The 23177-nt window shown below is 37.0% G+C and overlaps 5 protein-coding genes across 7 annotated transcripts; 4 read left to right on the forward strand and 1 right to left on the reverse strand.

Moving 5' to 3' along the window:
- The first annotated feature begins 517 nt into the window (after positions 1-517).
- LOC109098781 (inactive serine/threonine-protein kinase VRK3-like) lies at positions 518-4072 on the forward strand. The gene is made up of 7 exons (XM_042759993.1): positions 518-675; positions 783-875; positions 959-1091; positions 1176-1296; positions 1957-2015; positions 3178-3314; positions 3648-4072. Exons 1-7 carry the CDS (start codon positions 592-594, stop codon positions 3657-3659), a joined length of 639 nt encoding a protein of 212 aa, XP_042615927.1. The 5' UTR covers positions 518-591; the 3' UTR covers positions 3660-4072.
- A 71-nt stretch (positions 4073-4143) lies between these two features.
- LOC109097970 lies at positions 4144-9037 on the forward strand. 3 transcript variants are annotated; one of them, XM_042759990.1, is made up of 13 exons: positions 4144-4413; positions 4491-4612; positions 4902-4992; positions 5852-5931; positions 6025-6069; positions 6173-6207; positions 6375-6526; positions 6625-6703; positions 6817-6987; positions 7064-7171; positions 7261-7586; positions 7734-7846; positions 8770-9037. In XM_042759990.1, the coding sequence occupies exons 1-13, from the start codon at positions 4294-4296 to the stop codon at positions 8852-8854; spliced, it is 1527 nt and encodes a 508-aa protein (XP_042615924.1). In that variant the 5' UTR covers positions 4144-4293; the 3' UTR covers positions 8855-9037. The 3 variants fall into 3 exon arrangements, with proteins under 3 accessions (XP_042615924.1, XP_042615925.1, XP_042615926.1); XM_042759991.1 differs by having other exon boundaries at positions 7770-7846; XM_042759992.1 differs by lacking the exons at positions 4144-4413; positions 4491-4612 and adding an exon at positions 4647-4813.
- Positions 9038-9870: 833 nt separating this feature from the next.
- LOC109093188 (prolyl 3-hydroxylase OGFOD1-like) lies at positions 9871-15603 on the forward strand. Its single transcript, XM_042759995.1, is given in 13 exon segments — positions 9871-10122; positions 10263-10408; positions 10481-10535; positions 10615-10707; positions 10823-10939; positions 12300-12391; positions 12974-13102; positions 13193-13306; positions 14184-14263; positions 14401-14657; positions 14737-14853; positions 15002-15060; positions 15163-15603. Coding segments are annotated over 13 exon segments (1575 nt in total). The 5' UTR covers positions 9871-9965; the 3' UTR covers positions 15322-15603.
- On the reverse strand, positions 15072-18150 carry LOC109093185 (F-box/LRR-repeat protein 8-like). Its single transcript, XM_019106908.2, has 2 exons — positions 17879-18150; positions 15072-17198 (listed from the first exon to the last, which is right to left on the reverse strand). The coding sequence occupies exons 1-2, from the start codon at positions 18013-18015 to the stop codon at positions 16235-16237; spliced, it is 1101 nt and encodes a 366-aa protein (XP_018962453.1). The 5' UTR covers positions 18016-18150; the 3' UTR covers positions 15072-16234.
- Positions 18151-18302: 152 nt separating this feature from the next.
- On the forward strand, positions 18303-22037 carry LOC109093186 (tnfrsf1a-associated via death domain). The gene is made up of 6 exons (XM_042759994.1): positions 18303-18425; positions 18900-18946; positions 19033-19186; positions 19330-19610; positions 21231-21357; positions 21479-22037. Exons 2-6 carry the CDS (start codon positions 18926-18928, stop codon positions 21769-21771), a joined length of 876 nt encoding a protein of 291 aa, XP_042615928.1. The 5' UTR covers positions 18303-18425; positions 18900-18925; the 3' UTR covers positions 21772-22037.
- The last annotated feature ends 1140 nt before the right edge of the window (positions 22038-23177 follow it).

The following is a 23177-nucleotide window of genomic DNA, read 5'->3' on the forward strand; positions in this document are numbered from 1 at the left end:
GGGTCAGTGTTATTCTTTACCCTTTACACTGCACACAGCCTGAGGGGTTCCTACTCTTTCAGCCTTTGTGGAGACAGGGAAAACAGCGCATACCGCAGGAACGGTATAATGGAAAATATTAGTGGTTTTGAAACCGTGACATTTTCAAATTGCGGTATACCTTGAAACTGGTAATCGGCCCATGCCTATTCAAGACATTACACTTGTGTAAGAAAAGTAAATAATTAAACTGACATTACAAAAATGTTTTTTGAAGCCAGTATATTATTTTCCTTATCATTGAACAAACTGTATACTTATTGTATTACAGCCAACAGCAACCGAGTTGTCAGTTTGTCTGATTAAAAACAGTGGAATGTACTTACATACATTTTTCCAGACCCCATCTGTATTATTGTTAGTCTTTGTACACATGTAGACTGGCGTCTTTGTTCATTGATTTGTATTTCACTTATTTTCATAGTCTTGTGTCCTGAGCTCCACGTTTAATGATTGCGTGTAAAGATAAAAAAGGTTCAATGCGTATGACCTCACTTTGGAATCTAATCATAACCATAACTACCTCCCTGCAGGTTTTTAGTTTTTCCTAGCATGGGCCAAACTCTACAGACAGTCATGGATGAAGGGAACTGTACTCTGTCTGAGAAAGCAGTTCTCCAGCTTGCACTACGACTAGTGAGTTTGCTATTAAATGACTTTACTCTCAGATTTGTTGCTATTTCCCTAGCCATGCAGTTCTCAATGAAAAGGCTGTGTATATAGTATATGTATGTGTTTTGTAGTTGGATGCACTTGAATTCATTCACGAGAAGGAATATGCCCATGCAGACATCCATGCAGGAAATATTTACATCAACACTAACAGTCACACAGAGGTCAGTAAGCATGTCCCCTATATACTGAATATATATGCTGTATATATTACTCAAGTATTAAAGTGTTTGCTTGTGTTTTGTAGGTTTTCTTGTCAGGGTTTGGTCATGCATTTAGGTTTTGCCCTAGTGGAAAGCATGTGGAGTACAGACAGGGTAGCCGCACTGCACACCAGGGTAACATCAACTTTATCAGCATGGATTCTCACAAGGGGGCTGGTGAGCATCAGTTGTTTATTGCATTATTTACATTATTCATTTAAGAAAGCAAGTCTAATTTGCATGTCCATGGGTGTTTTGCAGGTCCCTCTCGTCGTAGTGACCTGCAGTCTCTGGGTTACTGTATGCTGTATTGGATGACAGGCTCACTGCCCTGGAGTCACCACTCTCAAACAAGCTCTGCTGTTGCTGCAGAGAAGGAGAGGTCAGTAAAATCACAAAAACACCTTCATCAGAAATGTATTCATGAAAGACCAGGTGCATAAACTGCTTAAACTAGCCTTACAATTAGTCATCCTTTTTTTTTCTTCAAGACTGGTCTCAATTTTAAGTCAGTTACATAAGAAGGTAAACTGGTCTAAATTGAATATGAAAAGTAAGACTGCTTACCTTAACTGCTATGTGGTCAGACAAGTTCTTAAGATTCAGTCTTGACATAATGGCTTATCATATACTTACGCAACTGGCCCCAGGAATGGTAGTGTGGTATAGTAGTAAAAGCTCATGGACCATGATGGACCACCTTCCTAAAATATAAAGGGAACCATATGTTTTAAGGCTCATTAATACTTTGCATCTTACTGATTAAATAAGAAATGAACGTTGCTAGTGCACCATGTGCCATGAGCTTTCACTGGCTTTTCAAAAGGCCCTTTAGTCCAGAAAAACTGTACCTTTATTGAGTGTACTTTTAATCAGTTTAAATACAATCACCTGCTAACTGACTACTTAACCATACTATATGCATTTAAAATCGAGGAACATTACAACTGGATGTAGGATTTTCAAGAATGAAAACAAACCACTTTACAGAGGTAAAGCTACATTTATGTGCTTTTATGTTGAAAATGTTTTCTGCCTACAGGTATATTTCTGATATCCGTGGACTTGTGAGTTGCTGTTACAAACAGACGAAAGCTTCAGGTGAGCTTGCATATTTCTATTCTCACTTCATGTGTTTAGTGCTAGTGAAGGTGTGTGTGTGTGTGTGTGTGTGTGTGTATGTATGTGTGTGTGTGTGTATATATACATGTGTGTGTGTGTGTGTGTGTATATATATATATGTATATATATATATATGTGTATATACACACATATTTTTAGTATTTAAAAAAGGTTTGTTATATTTGATATTTTTAATGTTTTTGAAATAAGTTTCTTCTGCTCATCAAGCCTACATTTATTTGATCAAAAATACAGAAAAAAGAGTAATATTGTGAAATATTATTACAACTTAAAATAATATTTTTCTATTTGAATATACTTTAAAAAAAATAATTTATTCCTGTGATGCAAAGCTGAATTTTCAGCATCATTACTCCAGCCTTCAGTGTCACATGTAACATCCAGTCTATCACATGATCATTTAGAAATCATTCTAATATTCTGATTTATTATGAGTGTTGGAAACAGTTCTGCTGTCTAATATATTTGATGAATAAAAGGTTAAAAAGAACTGCATTTATTCAAAATAAAATAAAAATTCTAATAATATATATTCTAATAATCTATTTTCTTTACTTTCACTTTTTATCAATTTAACACATCCTTGCTGAATAAAAGTATTGATTTTATTTAAAAAAAAAGAAAACAAATTACTGACCCCAAATTACTGACCAGTAGTGTATATTGTTATTACAAAATATTTATATTTTAAAAACATAGCTTCTTTTTTTTTTTTTTTTTAATTTTTATTCATCAAAGTATCCTAAAAAAGTATCACATGTTCTGAAAAAACATTAAGCAGCAGAACTGTTTCCAACTTTGATAATGAATCATCATATTAGAATGATTTCTAAAGGATCATGTGATAATGATCCTAAAAATTCAGCTTTGCATCACAGAAATAAATGATAATTTAAAGTATAATAAATGTAAAAAACTATTAGTTTAAATTGTAATAATATATCACAATATTACATTTTTTTTTCTGTATTTTTGATCAAATAAATGCAGGCTTGATGAGCAGAAGAAACTTCTTTCAAAAACATTAAAAATAGTAATGCTTCCAAACTTTTGGTCTGTACTGTGTATATATATATATAATTTATTTTTTTTTTTTTTACTTTTTTTTTTTTTAATTTAGGTGCATTACAAGATTATCTGACTAATGTGATGAGCCTCCAGTATACTGAGAAACCAGATTATACACTTCTGAAAGCTGGGCTTCATGAGAGCTTACAGAAGATGGGCGGGAGTCTGAATGAATCACTGGATCTGCAGGTAACACCTTCCTATATTTACACGACTATTCCTATATTCTGTCTGCATATTATGATGCCTTTACATGTTGTTTGGAAGATCCTTTCCAATTTTGAGGACGTATTTATAGGTATCACATTCAAGTGCTTTATGGTCAGCAAGACTAGGTAACATAGTCCTGCAGTGTCCTCTCATGTATTTAATGCAAAACTGCAACAGCTAACAAGGTAGCTGTAAAAAATAGATTTATGTGCAACTTTTAAGTTTGGCAACTTGTATTCGTGATCAAGATGACAGCATGTAAAGGCAGCTTAAATCTCAGTCTCACTTGTTTTTTCTTTTTATTATTTACAGGTGAATCCATAATGACGAATTAGCAGGTGGAATGTGGATTTAATTGTTTTATGGAATGTTTAAGAAAGCTTTTATGTTTTTAAAAGCAACTTTTATTGCTGTTTTTACAATGATATTGCTTTGCAGACTTTGCATGTTTTCTCTCATAGGTTCAGTTTTAATCACCGATTTATTAGAATTTTTTTAATACAATGTTTAAAACATTTAGCTGTAAGGGTGACTGTGTGTGTGTGTGTGTGTGTTTCCTGGTCTTGATAAAGCCGTTACATTTCATGCCATCGGTGGAAGTAAAGGTTTTGTTGTAGGTTTCCACTGTGGAAAAGGACATGGTCGTGTTATGTAGGTTTTTTTTTTTTTCGTATTTATCTTTTTCATAAGTTGTATTGTACCTTGCTGAAAATAAACAACAGTAACCAAAAAATGTACTCATCTTTGATTTTTTTTTTTTTTTATGATTATTGTTACCGCAAGGGGGCCCCAACGATTCAAATGTATATGAATGTGGCGGAACTCAAATCGCCAGGAGTATTTTTCTACACGGAATGAAAATATAGCATCAATGTTCAATAAGGAGGCGCGAAGACTTCAATGCTTTGATAAACTAATTTATTGTATTTACACAAGTGGACAGTAACATATACACACCATGAATCCACCAAAGATAAAACGTCGCCGAATGGCCGAGCTGGAGCCATGGATCGAGAAACTCATCCAAAACTACGGCCAAAGCCAGTGCGAAACGACTGTGAAAGCAAACGTTGTCGGCGTAAGTAGCTGTATATGAGTGATCATCTCTGTAGAGTGTCGTGTGAGTACTAAAGTGCGGGTGTGTGTGTTTGTTAGGTGTGTGATATCTCAGACTCGCAGCGGATGGAGCACACGGATGTCTGTATGCTGTTCATGTCTGATGGGAGCGCTGTCATCCCCGCGGTGCTGAGCGACGCCGCGTGGGAGCGTCTGCAGGAGTGAGGGACCGATCACATCTCTGTCATGACACCACTCACTACACACACCTGAGCGCGCGTTTAGCTAACTCCTCTGGATAATCTGGCCCTGTCAAAATCATGCAGAAATGAGCGTAATCTAGCGAGGGCTGTGATCTTCTGCCTTGAAGCAACTGTTGTCTTGAATTTGCACTTGCACGAGTGAATTTTAGAGAACAACAGGCACTACTTTGAGTTTTAGTGTAATGATAGTAATTCAATCAAACTCAAACGTGACAGTATCAGAGTTTTGTTCTCTGTTTCTTCACAGCTTGGAGGAGATGGAGTCTTTCACAGGCCTGCACAATGCTATAGTGTATGTACGCAGCTTTGAGCTGAAATTCGACATGAACCCTGATCTGGTATGTTATGAATGCTATATTATTATTATTATTTTTTTTTTGTCTCAAACTCTTGATTAAAAAAACTTCTTCAAATCTAGCAGCCAGTGGATAGAGACAGAGCAGGGTCACGCTGAAATATTTCATAAATATGGTCTATAATTCATACAGTGGCCTAGATGATAATATTGTGTCCTATTAATGCAGTTAAATACTTAGTGAAACTACTTTAGAGTTAAATTTTAATTTAATTTGGTTATTTTTAATGTGGGAGGGGTTGTAAAGCATTTAGCTGAATTTCAGCTTCTTGGCAGTTTGAAAATAGTTAATATTGTGTTTTTTGACTTGTCTGATCTAGAAACCTCATGTAAATTCATACTTAATCTTAAAATTAGTCCTAAAATAAGTCCTGACTCATGGTCCTAACCGCTTTTTCATATCATTCCATTTTCTATATTACATCCAGTCTGCTCTGTAGTGTACTGTCCAAATAAAGTTGGAAAATGCAAAAAAAAACAAAAACAAAGAGGAATATGTGTTTTTTTTAATGTTTTATTGGGTAGAAAATGTTTTTTGTTTGTTTTGTTTTTTTACAATATTAAAAAAAATCCTAATCTTCAGAAACAAAAAGTCAGAAACATTTTTAAAAATTGTGGGTGCAGTCACATTTAACATTTTTTCAGGCAAATTTTTGCTGGTGAAATTGAACTGCTTCAGTGGTTTCAGATTGGTCACATGGATTCGGCATATGGACCAACAGAAAGCTTCTGGGTTTAAAAATGACTTGTGTGAGCTGTGCTTCATACAAAGCTACAAGATTGATGATGCACCATTTTGCCAAACTTTATGGCTGCACCTTTAAACTTGTTTGTTTTTTCAGGCATCTTGCCAGTTTTACTTAAAAGTCAATCAAATGAACACCATATGCATCGCCTCAAAGCACCAACACCCCCCTAGCTGGCAAGTCATTGATCTCTCTAACCATGCACAATGATGACTCCTAACCGCACTAAATCATTATAATTAACCTTTGTTAATCTAATTATCTTTCAGTACAACTCTCCCATCAGTCAGAGATCAGATCATAAAGACGTGGAGGTGTGTTGACCTCATTTATAGTCTCACATCTCACACAGAACTGCAGTGTGTTTTTCAGATGATATGTTTAACAGTTACTGTTAATTGTATTGCTCCCTTTCAGATCCCACAGGGAGGGTTCAGTAAGTTCAGCCTCTGGTAAGGATCACATACACTCTTTCTCTTTGTGTTTCTTCAGATAACTTGCACATACACCTCTTGCACTGAATGCCTGTAATTTGGATTCTTAATTTCATTTCTAAAGCGAAGACACATTCCGCTTCACAGAAATGATAAAGACCTGCGTTATGTACCTAATTTACCAGGGGTCTCACTCTCATCTCTGTTGGACGTGTGGCACAATGACATTATAATAAATATACTGAATGATGCAACGGAGAAAATAACCATGTCTGCAACATATTGTCCAAGTGTGGCGACACCTACTCACTGGCACCGAGAGAGGCTCCACTGGAGGGTAAAGCTGCTTCCTTGGCAATTTAAAGGCACCAGCTGTGGACCACACAAATTATCATTGCGTATGGGTTTGTGTGTGCGTGTGTGTGTGTTTTCCAGGGACAGGAGCAGTTCATTGTCCCCGTGCCTTTTCTTCTCATCCCGGAGGAACAGAGGGAGCTGATGACAGATGATCCCAGTACTGTCTGCCGTCTAATTAATTGCTTTTTTTCATGACAACCCTTTGGGCATTCTGCCAGATTTCATGCATGTGGCGCACTGTGCATATGTGTCTTGTCTTGTGTACGTCAGTGTGCGCAGTTGCAGATAGTGAGAGTGAGACACCAAATGACTTGGCCCCGCCCCCTGTAGAATCACATCCAACCAGCGCATCGAGTGCAAACCAAACAATGGCTGCTCAGGACGGTATAAGTGGCTCATGTCCAGAAGAAGGACAGTCTACTCTGGAACACACAAGACCAGGTGAGATTTTACAAGAGAAAGTCAGAGCTGTTCCAAGTAGATGATGTGTTATTAAACCCATGCCTCCATCTCTCAGAGGTTTTGTGTGGAACGGGGGAGCTGTCTGGGGATGGAGAGAGCCCATGGGATATGTTCACACAAGAGCCGGCTCTATTAGGTAGATGTTCCACCTCAGACTCCAATGGTAATTCCTTGTTTATACAAATATTTATTACAATAACAGGGCATTGTTGTAATTGTGCACTAATCATTTCAATCGTGATACAAACCCAGAACAAGAAAGTCAATCGCTTTTAAAGGAAGTTCCCCCGCTGCCTGTAGCAACAAGCACCCAAGCCCAAATCTCAAAGCAGATCTCAGGAGCGATGTCAGTGGACGGCATTACGCTCAGTCAGAGACCAAAACTGACCCAGTTTAGTCCGTCCCACTCGAGCGATAAGTCTTTCAGAGACCCCAGTCAGGAGCAAGACAAAGAGTGTGCGCTGAGTCCTCCCTCGTGGCTCGTCCATAATACAGCCCCACCCTCTGAACAGAGGCCCCTAGCGTCTCCACCCGCCGGGCCGAAGCCCTCAGCTTCTCCACCCACCAAACCCAGGAAAGTGAGTGTAAATGATATTAATGATATTTTGCTGTGTCCGAGTGGGGCAGTGTGGCTGACTTGCGTAATATGATATGATTAATGCTTTCTGTGGGACTTACCAAATTAAGAATATATCTAATCCTTATCTATTTGTGTATTGCATTAGAAATGTAGCTACATTGTCCCAGCTTCCCTGTTGCAGGTGCACTCAGATGGAACGCCTTTTTCCTATTTGTATCATCCACAGCCTCAGCTTGCGACAGCCCTCAGTCACTTCCAGTGAGTATGATGTGTTCCTCACTGAGACATGCTGATTTTAATACACTTGTAATGTGTTGGCCATCTATCTAAGAACTTTGTCTTGCACAGTTAAACAATACCAGTCAAAAATTTGAATGTATATACCGGTGCATCTCAATAAATTAGAATGTCGTGGAAAAGTTCATTTATTTCAGTAATTCAACTCAAATTGTGAAACTTGTGTATTAAATAAATTCAATGCACACAGACTGAAGTAGTTTAACTTTTGGTTCTTTTAATTGTGATGATTTTTGCTTACATTTAACAAAAACCCACCAATTCATTATCTCCAAATTTTTCACAAAAATATTAAGCAGTAACTTTTTTTAACTTAGAAAATAATAAAATGTTTCTCAAGCAGCAAATCAGCATATTAGAATGGTTTCTTAAGGATCATGTGACCCTGAAGATTGAAGTAATGGCTGCTGAAAATTTAGCTTTGAATGACAGGAATAAATTACATTTAAAAATGAAAATAGAAATAATTAAAATAGAAAATAATTATTTTATATTGTAATTATTTGAATGCATAAGTGACACAAAAACTATATATATATATTTATTGGTGTTATATCTTTCACTTGGATATTATAAATTGCACTGAGTAAATACAGCTGTATAAAACAAAAACTGTGTCCATCTTCATTTTTGACTGCTAGTGTACATATAATAAAGCTTTATAGGTATGAAATTTGAACACCAGATCAGCATCGGAAAAAAAAAAGAGAGCAGAATGTTAGTTAGACAGCGGATATAAGTGTGTAACACTAGTGATATAATATGAATAGAAAAACGAAGCCATTGTCTTTAAACTTGTCCTAACCACTGTAACCTACACCCCTCATGTCCAAGATTTATTAATTGGTTGTTGCTGGTTTCTCCCTGTGTGTGTGCCTGTCTAGAATCCCAGGGCATCTGATACAGTGGGCAGTGCGTTATCTGGGGACCTCTGACTGTGGAGATGTCAGCGCTGAAACTGGTTCATAAGCAGTTACCTCAAATGACATGCTGTAGTTTTATTTGTGTGTGTGTGTGTTTAAATATTAGTCCATATGTAGTACAAAAAAAGGTATATTTTTTATAAAACCCTACTGTTAATGGATGCTGCTGTCTTAAGTGTAAAGTAATTCAGTTGTGTCTATTATAATAAATGTTAATATACAAATATTATGATCTGTGTCACAGTTTGCATTATTTAATCACAATTTTACTTACGTAACCATGTTTATCTCTTTTAAGCCATGGCATTAATGCTTTTTACCAAACAGAAACCTTCATTTGTCACAAAGAAATGACTAAAGGTGGGCATGTTGCCAAAACACTAGGAATAAAATTTCAAAATAAAACAGGGTGAAGATGGAGCTTTGCTTTACATAATAATAATTAATACTAAATTATACATCTGAAATTGTGTAGATAATCTATTCATCATGAGCAGCCTACATAGACTATATTATATATATATATATATATACACACACACACACATATATATATATATATATATACATATATATATATACACAAACACAAACTTTTTAAAATAAATTAATACTTTTAATTAGTGATAGTAAAGACCTGTTTTGTTACAAAAGGCTTTTATTTTGAATAAATGCTGTTCCTTTTTAACTTTATATTCATAAAAGAAACTTAAAAGTATCACAGGTTCCAAAAAATATTAAGCAGCATAACTGTTTCCAACATTGATAATAAATCAGCATATTTGAATGATTTCTGAAGGATCATGTGACACTGAAGACTGGAGTAATGGCTGCTGAAAATTCAATGGTTGGTAAAAATTATATTTTTAAGTATATTAAAGTAGAAAACCATTATTTAAAATATTTTGTAATAATATTTCACAATATCACAGTATTATTTGAACGGTAGTGTATAAAAGTTTTTTTTTTTTTTTGTTTGTACATAGTGTTTTATCAGAATATTGTGAGTTTAAAAAGTTTTCAGAGAACCTTTGTGCTATTCCACAGCTGATCTAGAGGGGCAGTACAAATCCAAAAGCGCACTGAATCTGAACGAAGAAGAGCCAAGGAAAAGAAAACAAAAGTCCCCCTGTGTTTATTCAACTCGTGGTCTTGTTATGCCAGCTAAAAAACGACAGAATGATCCCGCAACGGGTAAAAAGAATAAGAAAGAGAAACGAGGTGAACTCGCCGTGATTAATTCGGATTTGAGGGATGAAGCTGTCCAGAAAGGCATGAGAGACGCATGGCAGAGCAAAGAGAGCTACACTAATGGTATGTTGGTCCACCCACGTGACACAGTGTTTTACAGAGTTACTGTTAGCAGAAAAGAGCAGAATCTATTTCCTTTTAGAGATGAATCAAACTGGTCTGTGTATTTGTCACGTGTGTGAATTCTCTGGTCTCTGCTCCAGGTGATATCCATCTGGACTGCGAGCCCTTCCCTCACTGTCAGATCACTCATTTCCTGCAGAGCGAGAGCTTTGTGGAAGGTCTGCAAGCAGAGCTCCTGCAGCTCAATTTCAACAGCAAGTCAAATGATTTGTACAAGTTTCAACAGGTATCAGTCTGAATCATAGCTATATATTATGAAGAAGTGGATACTGAGTGCTGAATTGTGTTTCTTCTGCAGTCAGATGATCTGAGAGAGAGAAAAGAACATCATATCTCACAAATAAGGTGAGTTCAAATGATGAGCTTCTGATTTTGTTTTTGTTTTTTTGTTTTTCTCAGATGTGTTTTTTTTTTTGGTGTTATGTGGTTGGTTTTTTTTGGGGTTTTTCGTTTGGTTTTGTGAGGTGTTTTAGGTGGATCTGGAGGCGACGGTCGATATATCCTGTGCAAAGTACGAGCACACAGGTAAACCATCTGACCACTTCTCGAGCAATCACTGGGGTGTAGACAAGGAGATGATGTGCAGCTGGTGCACTCCCAGTGGGTTATTTCTTGACCTCTCTCACTGCTCTTTGTGCAGATGTTTTGCTGTGTCACGATGATGAGCTGGAGGGACGAAGAGTTGCGTTCATACTCTATCTGGTTCCTCCCTGGGAGGTGAACGATGGAGGGACACTGGACCTGTTCAGCACTGATGGTGTGTGAGACAAGAGCTTAAATAGTGTCATTTTACCCACTACAACTAAGTTTAAAATAAGTTAAATCATGCCATCTGTGTCAACATGAAACATGCATTTTGTTTGAAACATGATAGTCAACAAAAACTCATTAAAAGGTACAGTATACAGCATAAATGAGTACACCCCCTCTGAATAAATATAAAAAATGCATTTTCTTAATGATCACTAATGTAATTCATGGAAAGATGGCAAAATTTAAACATACACTCAATAAAAAAAAATATGGCAATATTTTCAGTAAGATAAGTAAATTAGCCAATTGTGTTGAAATGAAGGATTGCAGAAATGTGTACACCCCAGATTTAATTCAGAAACTGTATAATATTCTAGTACTTAGCATGTCCTCCAGAACTTAAAGTATACTGCTCTGACTAAAGCTGAAAAAATGCTCAATAATGCAGGGAATGAGGGGAGGGGAGCATCTTCTGTTTCAAGTTTTTGTATTATATCACACAGTAGTTTGTGAATTCATGCCAGCATTGATAAAGCACAACTCTCTCTCACCTTCAGCACTTATTCATACAAATACAAATGCTTTACTACCACTGAACGTCACTGTGGGTACCAAGCACTTCTCACTGTACTCCTCCTCTAGCAACAACAGAACGTTTTGGATCTGAAATGATTGACTTGGTCTCTTGAGACCAGAGTATGGATTCCCAGAAGTCTCTGTTTTGTAAATATGGACCTTGGTTAAATGAGTTTATTTTGCTTTGGCTACAGTCGGTAGTTCTGGTGTGGATAAACAAGCATGCATGTCACTTCTGCAGGCTACGTCATACTCTGTGAGATGAACAGTCACTCTTTTCATAGCTTTTGCTGGCTCTGAGACACTTGCATGTTATTTCTCCTTTCTCTTTTTCTAGCAAAAAAAATTCACTCATCACTAAATGAATACTTAAAGTGAAGACCTGATTATTTCAGGAGCCTTACTACAAGTCCATTGTTTTTGAATGTCGGTGCTACTTCTGCTACTTCACACTTACAACAATAATTTGGTATTTCTTTTGATCCATTGTCCTCTTTTATGCTAAGAAATAAGTCTCCTTATTTTGCTGAATAGCTCTGGTAATTGATCAAGCAGGCTTGTTGGAACATTACATCTTCAAAGAACCCTAACATGTCTTCTAAGTAAAGAGTAATTGCTGAATTTAAGTTTTAGAGGGGGTGTACTGTGCACTGTAGTTACATATTTATGAAAGATTATAAGAGCAGACATTTTTTCTTTGCAATATGTTATAATGAATCATACATGAGAACCATGTGTAAATGTATTTGTTTGTTGATTAATTAATTATAATTGTGTATGTTTCACAGAACACTGTCATTCTGTGAGTGTTGTCAAGTGTCTGCTTCCTTGCTGGAACTCTCTGGTCTTTTTTGAAGTGTCCCCCGTCTCCTTCCATCAGGTAGTTAGAAGCAGTTTTGTTTTAGTATGATATTTATACTATTATAGTATTTATTAATATTTTGAATTGGCTTTTATTTGTATGATTTTTTTTATTTCAGTTAGTAATTGTATGTGCTTTTGGTATTTATTCATTCATGCATGCATGTATGTATGTATTTATTTATGCTTTCATTTTTCCTTTTTTTTATTTATTCATTTATTTATTTTAGTAAATTTAGTTCCTCGGCAAGGCAACATTCATTTCAAATTTTTGTTCAAGTTTAAGTTTTTCATCTCCTTCAATGTTATGTCAATAAAAAATGATTTTTAATAGTTTTTAATAGTCATTCGTTACAAACCTATATGACTTTTTCTTCTGTGGAACACAAAACAAGATATTTTCAAGACTGTTGGTACCTAATTATTTTCGGTTCCCAGTGAAGTCAATGGGAGCCAAATCTGTTTGGTTATCAACATTCTCCAAAATATCTTTGTTTGTGTCTTTTTAACAATCACAGCATTTGTCAGAAGGATTGGTTCTCCATTCATCAGTGATTTACATCTGTTGTAATGAACTAAACTATAGTCTTGACTCTCTTAGGTGGCAGAGGTTCTTTCTGAGGAAAAGTGCCGTTTATCTCTGAGTGGTTGGTTTCATGGTCCTTCTCTACCAAGACCCTCGCGCTACATTGAACCCCCGGTTCCCCGTCACACTCATATCCCCAGAGATGTAAGTCAAGTTAGCATGAGAGAACATTTTTGGTGTGTTGGTCTGTATCTTCTCGATCTGAAGCACAATGTGTATGTGTGTTTTTGAAAGGAGAGTTTGCTATTTGAGTGGGTGAATGAGATGTACCTGGATCCTCGATATCAGGCTCGGGTACAGCAGGAATTTGAAGAGAGTTCTGAGATTTGCTTGCCTAGTTTCTTACAGGTTAGTCATCATCATCATTAATATTATTTACACAAAAATATTCAATTATATTTAATGTGCATTAGTACATATGTACATCAGGGTTTGGCAATGCAGCATATGAGCAAAACACATTGGTACATGGTTAAGATTTGTATATAATACCTGTTAAATAAACTCTGCCAGAAGATGCTTCCATAAAGCCCTTTAGTCTGTGCTGTTGTGGAGGTCCATGTATAATTGATGCAAAGGAGAAATTCCTGTAGATGTGAAATTTTGTGATATGTCCCTTTCCTACACTAGAGGCATGTAGTCAGATTAAGTTTGAAATAATTAAGTGTCTAAGTTACTTATTTATAATTTTGCACATGTAAGAGTCACATTTGCAGACTCTGCATGCAAGAATATGCATATATTGTGCTATATTTACAATGCCAATAGAGCTAAATTACAATGAAAATGCCAAAATGCTGTTAATGGTACCTCTTCTCAGTTAAGTTTGCTAAATTAATGTTAATTTTTTAAGTTGCTATGAATTGGAAATTCAGTTGTATCTCTTTTCTAAATGCATGTTATTGATCCATGCATCTGTTTTCTTTTTTTTTTTAATTACTTTGACCTCATCATTTTTTATTAAAATGTCTAAACTCGTTCTTCCAGAATTTCACATTTCTCTCCAGTGACGTATGTCGGGCTTCTCCAATCATTTAGTCAGATTAAATCCCGCCTCTTTCTTATGACCAAACGCACGCTCACATTTAGATCTGCCTCTATTCAATCAACAACCGGATAGGACTCCTAATTGAACCATAGTGTATTTATGTAAATAAAAACCTGCCTTTATCACTTATAAGTATCTATAATTCTGATATCCTGAATTCTGCCCCTTAACTGTCAGGATGAGAAACTGAGGCAGGTGCGCAGTGCACTCCAGTCATCTGAAATCCATTGGGAAAAGAAGGGGCCACCCAATAAGAGGTCAGATGTAAACGACCCGTATTTTGTTTGATAACATTTCATCTATTAATCTCTTCCTGTCTCTGCACGTTTTGTTTTCTGGTAAGTTTCATGTGATGTTTATATGCTTATGTATTAATGCCCGATGCTTTGTTTAGGTGTTATGGCTGTGCAAATATGCAGAGCCTCCCATCTTGTGTACAAGAGTGCTGGGAACTCCTCTCCTCTGAGTCATTCTTCATCCTCTTATCCAACCTGACCGGTCTCTGTCTACACTATCTGTGTGGTGATGAGGATGAGAGCGAGAACGAAGATGGAAAGAATGAGACAGAAAACAGAGATGGAGAGGGAAATACACAAGCATCAGCATCCAATACTGATGCTGATACATCAACAACTGAGAAGAAAGACAAAGGTAGTCAGAATGTGCATGTATGCATGCATGCTAAGATCAATTTTTACATCTACAATATTTTTTCTGTGTATTCTTGCAGGACCACCTACTTGTGTAGGAGAACTGCGTCGCTGGATGCATGGCGACTATACATTGTTGCATGACTCTGTCAAAAGAGAGTATGCATTGGATCTGCAGCTTCACATGGGCTGTGCAGGTATGAAATCTAACATTTATGTTTGTCCTTTTTGCTATTAGTTGATAAATGTGTTCAATAGGACTCAATTTTGATGGAGGGACAAAGGGTTGAAAAAAGCGCAAGAGCATATCAAGAGTCAAACATCAGCCTCTGTTTTTTCTGTCAGGATGGAAGTCAGAGTTTGGGGGATTTACATCCTATATTGCACATGATGAAGATGAGGAGGTAGGTGATGGTTTGTTTTCATTTAATGATTTATTATAACATATGCAAACACAGCAGACTATTGCACATTATTTATTCTGTTGACACTGTTTTTTTCTGTAGCTCCTGACAGTGTATCCTGAAGATAACTCCCTCGCTCTGGTCTACAGAGACAAAGACACCCTCAAGTTCATCAAGCATATCAATAATAGCAGCTCCAGCCACCTTTCTTCTCAGAATACTTCAGCATTCTATGACTTCTCTTTTAACTATTATGAATGAGGAGAAAAACTCAAATGTTTGATTGACTGGCTGACTGTATGTGAATACACGAAAGCAGAGTGCATTGGCCGTACACTTCGTAACATTTTGAGCTTAATATACACAAACAAAAATAAGTTTGAAATATAAGTGCACTTTCATTTTTGAATGTGCAAGTTTCACTCCCAACTACAAAAATTCAGTGTTAAGTGTGATGCTCGAAATGAAATGTAATCATTTGGTTGTTAAAAGAGAATTTGTGCTCTGATGTCAATAAATGTTAATAATTAACACATGAATAATGACATTTGTGTTCATCTGAAGCCCATTGTGTTATATCACAGAACTATAACGTGTTAAAACACCAAATTAAACCTGAGAGCATTAGTAAAACTGTTTATATTTAAGGTAGCCTAGTTCATCTGCATTATGTACTCACCTCATGTCTTTGCATATTTATAACCTGTATGCATTTCTTTATTCTTCTGAACATAAAAGAAGTTATATTAAGAAATGTTAATTTTTCATGTAATCGAAGTCAGTGGGTTCCAATGTCATTTGGTTCCCAACATTCAAAATATCTTCTTTTGTGTTCTGCAGAAGAAAGTTGTTCAGGTTTGGAATGACATGAATCTGAGTAAATGATGACAGAATAATGTTTTATATTTAAGTGAAGTTTAATTTAAAAATGTACATGAATTTCAGAACATCTTAGTGTTTGGTTTGTCTCCCTTATGCTGTAGTGACAGCCGCATGTGACCTCCATGAACTAAACCTGATGATCACATTCTCCTGCATGATTTGAGAATGATCCAAAGAGCATCTTGAGCTTAAATGGTAACAAGAACATCTAACCGTCTGTAAAAGGATTTCACATAATCAGTCTCACAAATGTCGCTAATGTAAAAATTGTGCAAGAGCACTACAGTTTAGTTTACTTTAGTCTAGAGGTCCATGGGTGAGGCTCCTTATGTGTTTTGAGTGTGAATCTGCAGAGATTCGGACAGTTTGTGATGAACGCTGTTATTACTTCCTGCGAGACCACACAATAACAGTGAACCTCTTGGAGCCTGGCACACTGCTTTGCTAAGGCTATCAGCTCAGAGTTAAGTTCAGGGGATGGGATTGTCTGCAGCTCCAGAACCTCTAGCGTGTTTGCGTAACTCTGCCTGACTATCCGGACCTCATCCAACAGCAAAGTCCAAGTGAGCATCCGAAGACACCGGACAGGGATGCTGGGCTGCAGTACCCCTGGAACGTGCAATTCGGGAAGGGTGTGGTCCAGCTCAAGTTCCACCCAGAGACGCGGGTGTCTCAGTTTTAACTCTAACCATATCTGGTCACAGAGAGGCACGGTGTATTTAAGTGTGCGTTCGCAACGGAGCTCTAGTTTCTTTAGCGCTGGTCGCTCTGGCAACATGAGATCTTTCAAGACGTCTTGTGATAGACTGGCCTGAAAAACTCCGAGAATGCTGAGTGACCGGCAGCTTTTCAGCACTTGCCTTAGCGTCTCAGCATTGACGCCGCACACCAGAGAGTGATTGTTGATGTAAAGACTTTGCAGAGCAGGGCAAAGCATGGCTACACTCCTGACGAAGGAGTCGCTGAGGGTGAAGGGTACACCCCTTAGGTCAAGCACGGTTAGGGACGACCCGTTCGTCAGTATGTCCACTAAGCCTTGCTGCAGGTCCTGACCAGCATAAAAGAGAGGTGTGTTCCCCACACAACAGATGGAAAGTCCTTCCAGCCGCCCATCACCTCTGGCAACTGCCTGCCGCAGCACCCAGAGTGCTGTTTTGCGATTGGCTGGATCGGTCAGACACATTCTCAGTTTCAAGTTTCTGACCAGTGGCAGAAGAGCAGAATATCTGTCAGGGACACTGGTTCCTGACTCACACCTAAGATGAGAGATAACATGTCACACATATCAAAACACGCTCTTTATTGCTCTTTATTATTTTGTTATGAATATGCATTAAAGTTCATGTGACAGATTTTTATGACAGTATTGTATGGCACAAAGTCTTCACTAATGACATAACATGCTTTTATCAGGGTACTTAATCAGCACAGAACCTTTGGTCAAATATGAGGCCATGGAGAAGTTTCTCCAAGACAGCAATGAGATTATAATGAGAAATGGAGAGCGAATGGAGACTTTTAGTCTCCTTCTTCTCAAAGGTAACCTCACATGCACCTCTTCTACAATTTCAAAAGATCTCAACAATGTCTCAAAGTGGCCAACATATCAAAAGTGAGATATTTTAATATAAATTCAATATTTTTTCATTAAATTATCTTTATAATATAGACTTATATTTGAAATATAGGGTTATACAATCATACTACCTATATTATATTATTATATTTATTGTAACTCTGTATGTTGTCGTTTTATTTTTCCTAGGAATTTTTAGGAGAAACGTGAGACAAAGTTAATACTTACATGCAGTTTAAATGAGATCCCCATTAAGTCTCCTGATATATGAAAGAGCAGTATCTAGCCTAGGTAATAAAATTATCCTCTGGAAGGGTTTCCTAATATCTCATGCATACAAGACAAACCAACAGATCTTACCTGACTTCAGTATCTTTCCATGAGCTTGGATGTGTCATGATATTAGACCAAGCCTTACAAACAGTAAATGCATTGCATTTGTCCTGTAAAGGCAGGAAAGAAAAAATATGTGCAAGGATCTCTTCTGGCAGATCCATTCCATTCCAAATCAGCCCTTTATATTGTCAGCCGCAGTACGTTTAAATACACTTGAAACAGGTTATCTGCTATTATAACCGAAAACCCCTCAATCCAGCACAGTGATGACTCTGCTGTCTGTGTGTCTGTCAGACTTCCGAATAAAAAAAAACATACGTTCTCAAACTTCTGTACTTCCTCCTGCGTTACGAGTTCCGTTGTTAAACGCAGCGATGAAAACAAATGTGGAGCTTTGAGCCAATCGACATAGAATGCGCGAGGTTCTTAACCAATCAGATTGAGATACATTGCAGCGGGTGTGTCTTAGTAGCCAAGGCAGTGCTGCCTTCGACACCTCGAAAGTTTCCTTCGTGTAAGTTTGCGGGCCTGTTTAGACTTCCTTATCATTCAAAGTTCACCAAGTCGTTGTGTAAGTAACATGTAATATATATCTATAACAAAAGCGCAGGTTTCATTTTCGCTATTATGTGAATTGAAGACAAGCAGTATAGCGTTATGTTAAACTTTTTTTCAAGAGAACATTAAAATGAATAAAAATAAAAACCACGAGTCTGCGTGAGCGAGCGTTTGTATATGTTGTATCCACCGACCTCTGAAAAATGTCAAAAGTTAAGACTTTTAAACGTGACGCATCATGTTACCTGTAAACATGTGCATCGCATATTTAACAATCACCAAAGTCTGACCCCATTTATAAAGCAGTACCGACCATCAAGCTCACAGCCTTATAAGGAAGTGGTTACATCCTGGAAACACAAAATAATGTTGTTGTTTTTTTTTTGTTAGTCTAATAAGATCAGAAATTAATTCTGCTTTGGTTTCACAATTTCTTTGTCCATGTTTTTTTTTTTTTTTAAATGGAGTAATTTGTTCACACTCACAGGATTGAGACTGGAGTTTTATGAGAAGATGGACAGTATAGACACAAAGGTACACTGTGTTTACATTTGTGTCTGTCCGGATGTCGCTGTAAGTGAATTAACATTGTGTGTGTGTGATTTTATCTTAATCTGCAGAAGTTAAATGTTCGCAACGGCAATGATGCTGCATTTTCAGGGTGTGCTGTGCTCTTCTTGGGGTGTAGCAGTCCAGCACACAACCTTCTGTCACTTTACAAAGACGAGCAAGGGAAATTCAGCGTGTTCAAGGTCCTTAAACTCACCCTTATAGGTAAGCATTGATAGAGGTGGCCACCAAGTACATGTTGAGTTAATCAAATTATTCAGAAATGAAAAGAGTGTGGCGTTTTAGCTGTACGGTAGATTAATGTCTTAGTGTTGCAATTGATACGTTTCAAACTGTCTTTGATCCAGATTCTGTTGGTGGACTGGAAGGGTACGAAATCCTGAAGCTGCACGATGCTGATCCCTTCCTTGGGGTGGAACTTAAATTCATGGCCATGCCTCCCTGTCAGCGATTTCTGGAGAGCTATGCATGTGGCTTGCTTGCTCAGTTTCTGTCCCAGCATGCCTCACGCCTTCTTACTCTTCCTGACGGGGTTGTCATGGAAACACAGCTCAAAGCAGGGATACATACATTGGACCAAAGCCTTCAAGATCTAGAGATCTGTCTGGAGCACATAGGCCAATCACAGGTATGTGTGTTTGTTTCTGCTGCTTAACAGAGGTAGTTTTACCATTTTTTGATGATTCGTATTTAGGCAAAGTTTAAATTTAGGCCAAAAGGTTATTGGTGTAAATGCTGGGAATTCCCAGAATCAAGAGGGCCTCTGATATTGCTAGAAAATACACAGTTTTAGTGAGAATAACAAATAAGAAATGAAAACTGAGCATACTCTTGACACATTTGCAGCTCTGACAAGAAACTACAGGTTCATAGATTAAAGATAGATTGATTTGATCATGTAAGCATGTTTCGGACAACTACCTAAATGTTGAGGGTTTTTTAATATAAAATGTGAATGCTGAAACATATGTACTGCTCTAAAATCTGTTTATTCTGCTTTTGTGTTAGATTACATGTGGTTTTTGTAGCAACTGTGAAATGTTTTGTATTATTGTAACATTACTGTAAATGGTGAAAACAACCAAACACAAATATTAATTTTGGTGAAGTGATGCTCTGATGTAAATTTAGTACCTTAATTTTGCTTTGGACATCAAGTTGTATAAATTGTACAAAAGTAAATACAATTATTATTAAATGCATTATTAACATGATAACAACAGATAATAATAGAAGAATTAGCTATTAGGTTCATTTGCTTTCTAAATTGGTGATTTAATGCTCTTGGCAGCCAATAATGCACGGCAGTGTTTTTTGAGGATGAGCGGATCTCACACATCTGTCACACCTGTACATGTTAACATCTGCTGGCAACTCCTACAAATCCTAATTTGTGCTATAGAGTCAGATGCAGTGACTTGCTTGCACTTGCTTGGCTTGGCATCAGCAACAAAAGATATGGGAAGCATTTTTTCCTGTCTTTTTAAAAGTCGGCCTATTTATTTTGTTATAGTTTCTATCTGTGATTATATAGTTGCAATGTTATAATTTGCATTTAACTTGTTTTTCACTGCTGTCTGCAACCCTGTCAGAACAGAACTATGAATCAATTTTAGTTTTTACATTTGCAGAGTCAGAGATGTGGAAACCATTCTTTAGCTTTCAGTTCCTTTAGGCTCACTTGTACGTAAACATTTGGCAAAAATAATTAAAGGTTTCGTCAAACCTTTCCTTGCCTATTTTAAATTCTTCTGATGTTAAATCAGAAATGCTTACTGTCTGGCTGAGTTTTATTGCTGAAGAACAATAAACAAATGACTCAAACACCAATGAAGTGAAGTGTAGTTTGGCTTGAACACAGAGTGACATGTGAAGAAGATCCCTCGCAACCTTCTTATGCCAAAGCTAGTCAGGTCTGTAAACAGAAGGCCTCTGACCTCTTGCATATTCTTGCTATAAAGCCGTCTTTCTCTGTCCTGATGTCATCATGGACATTGTGTCTACAAATGTCTTTTCAGTAGAAGTACGGGTGGTATCTGAACTAGTCTGATGTATCAGTCTTGCTCAGATGAGAACATCTCATTGTTGGGAGACTCCCAATCAAATTAACACCTTTTGAGAAAAATGTTAAATCTCTTTTTTTTGACTAAACCGCTGACGGTTGAGCCTTACCTTCTATGGCTGTAACTGTATGGTTGAGATATTTTCAAATAACCAGCTGTTTATTTAACGGATGGCTGTTTTGTAGCCTGTGCGTTTGCGAGATGACGAGGTCTCACAGTTGGAGCAGCAGCTGCAGAACAGCTACGGTCCTCCCAGTCAACCACCACAGGAGCTGCCCAGGAACTGCTTTCTGTTTCAGAAAAGAGTTTTTGGTGAGTTTTAACTATTTAAATGTATGTGATGATGCAATTTACACTTGTATTTCTACTATCACAGACTAGTTTTCACATTCAAATTGTTTGATTTTTGTCTTCTCTTTCCCTTTGCTCTCAGATGATAGGCCTTTGACCTCAGCAGACCAGCAACGGTTTGCTGCACACGTGGGACGGGATTGGAAACGAGTGGGACGGGCTTTACAAAAGAACTGCCGTGCCCTAAAAGGACCTGCTATTGACAATCTCGCCTATGAGTATGAAAGGGAAGGGCTTTATGAACAGGCCTATCAACTGCTTGGACGTTTCATCCAATCAGAGGGCAGGAGTGCCAAACTGAGCCGTCTTATCAGTGCACTAGAGGAGACAAAACTGACCAGCATGGCAGAGATCATGTTGGGCATCCAGCCATGAGATTGAGACATATGAGTCTCTGTACAATGAATGAGTGATGTATGTGTGTGTGTGTGTGTGTGTGTGTGTGTGTGTGTGTTCTTTTTGTACATGTGTTATTGTTCCCGAGATATATAGTTACATTTGAAAAGAGAGCACTCTCATTTTTGTGAATTTTTTTCATCATGACCTTGTCATTTCTATCTGTCTCTTACTTTAAAATTCCCCAACACTTGTCGTCTGCCCAAAATGAAATACATTTTAAATAAAGAGTTTTTCATGCATAACTCAAGTTTTGTCCTTCACATTGTCCTGTCTGCGTTTTATACGGGCAGGAAAAGTTGCATCTCGGAGTCATTATGTGCATAAGAGCAACAAACTGTAGATGCTAAAAACAGCATCACTTTAACTTCCAGAACTTGAGTGTGTTTTTAAACAGTGAATTGCCCTCCACATTGAAGGGAGCAGGGTTATTGTTAGAAGGCATTTAGTGTAGCAGGACCACTGCTACAGCACAGCTAACATGGATTGACTCTTAATCGGCACATTACATGAAATCACTCATACGTTAAAGACAACTGCAAATACAGAGCTTGACACCACTTTAAAAATTAAATTGTGAGGACCAAATTCCTGTTATGCATATTAAGGATATTACTGAACTATAGATTACTTTCATAATAATGTTTCTAAATAAACTGCTTTCTAGTCCAAAAGCATGCTTAATCTGATTATAAAACCAGTCCACTGAGTATAGGTCACCTATATTGATCAAATTTTTTAAAAGAGACTAGAAAGGATAAATATGACATGGGGCAGTATTTAAAGAACTCTAGGTGAATGTATATAGTTTTTCGAAATTCAATCCTGAAATCATTATTCGGAGGTTCTATAAATAAACACCAACCCATGTTACAGTAGCATATTGCTACCTCTTCCGGTACGATTAAACATTTGGAGAAAAGAATGAGTATTTCCTGTTTTTTTTTTTTTTTTTTTTTTTGACATTTTTTGATCTGAGAAAAAGGTGTGGTGAAATGAATGTCAAATAATCAGTTGAAAAAAAAAAAGTCAACATCTGGATCTGATAGTGTTGTAATACGCTATGAGATGCTATTATTCTTAGAAATTAATTTTAGCTTAATGGTATCTATTGAGGGTGGTCAGATTAATGAAATGGATGAGGCCTTTCTCCATTAAAGCATTACGCAGACCTGCCATTAAAGTATTACATGGTTAAGAGATCACATTCATTTTAGTTATGGGGATTTAGAAGCTCCTAGTCGTTTTCTAGAGTGAAATCTAGCATTTTCATTTATGAAAAACCTGGTGATTAAATACCAGAGAAAATTACTCAACAGTTCCGTTGTTACCTGTCTGGTGAAATGCTTTGTTAACTGTTTTATTCACAATTTCATTTAGGAATA

Source organism: Cyprinus carpio, chromosome A7, assembly GCF_018340385.1.
Source record: "Cyprinus carpio isolate SPL01 chromosome A7, ASM1834038v1, whole genome shotgun sequence".
NCBI classification, from domain to species: Eukaryota; Metazoa; Chordata; class Actinopteri; order Cypriniformes; family Cyprinidae; genus Cyprinus; species Cyprinus carpio.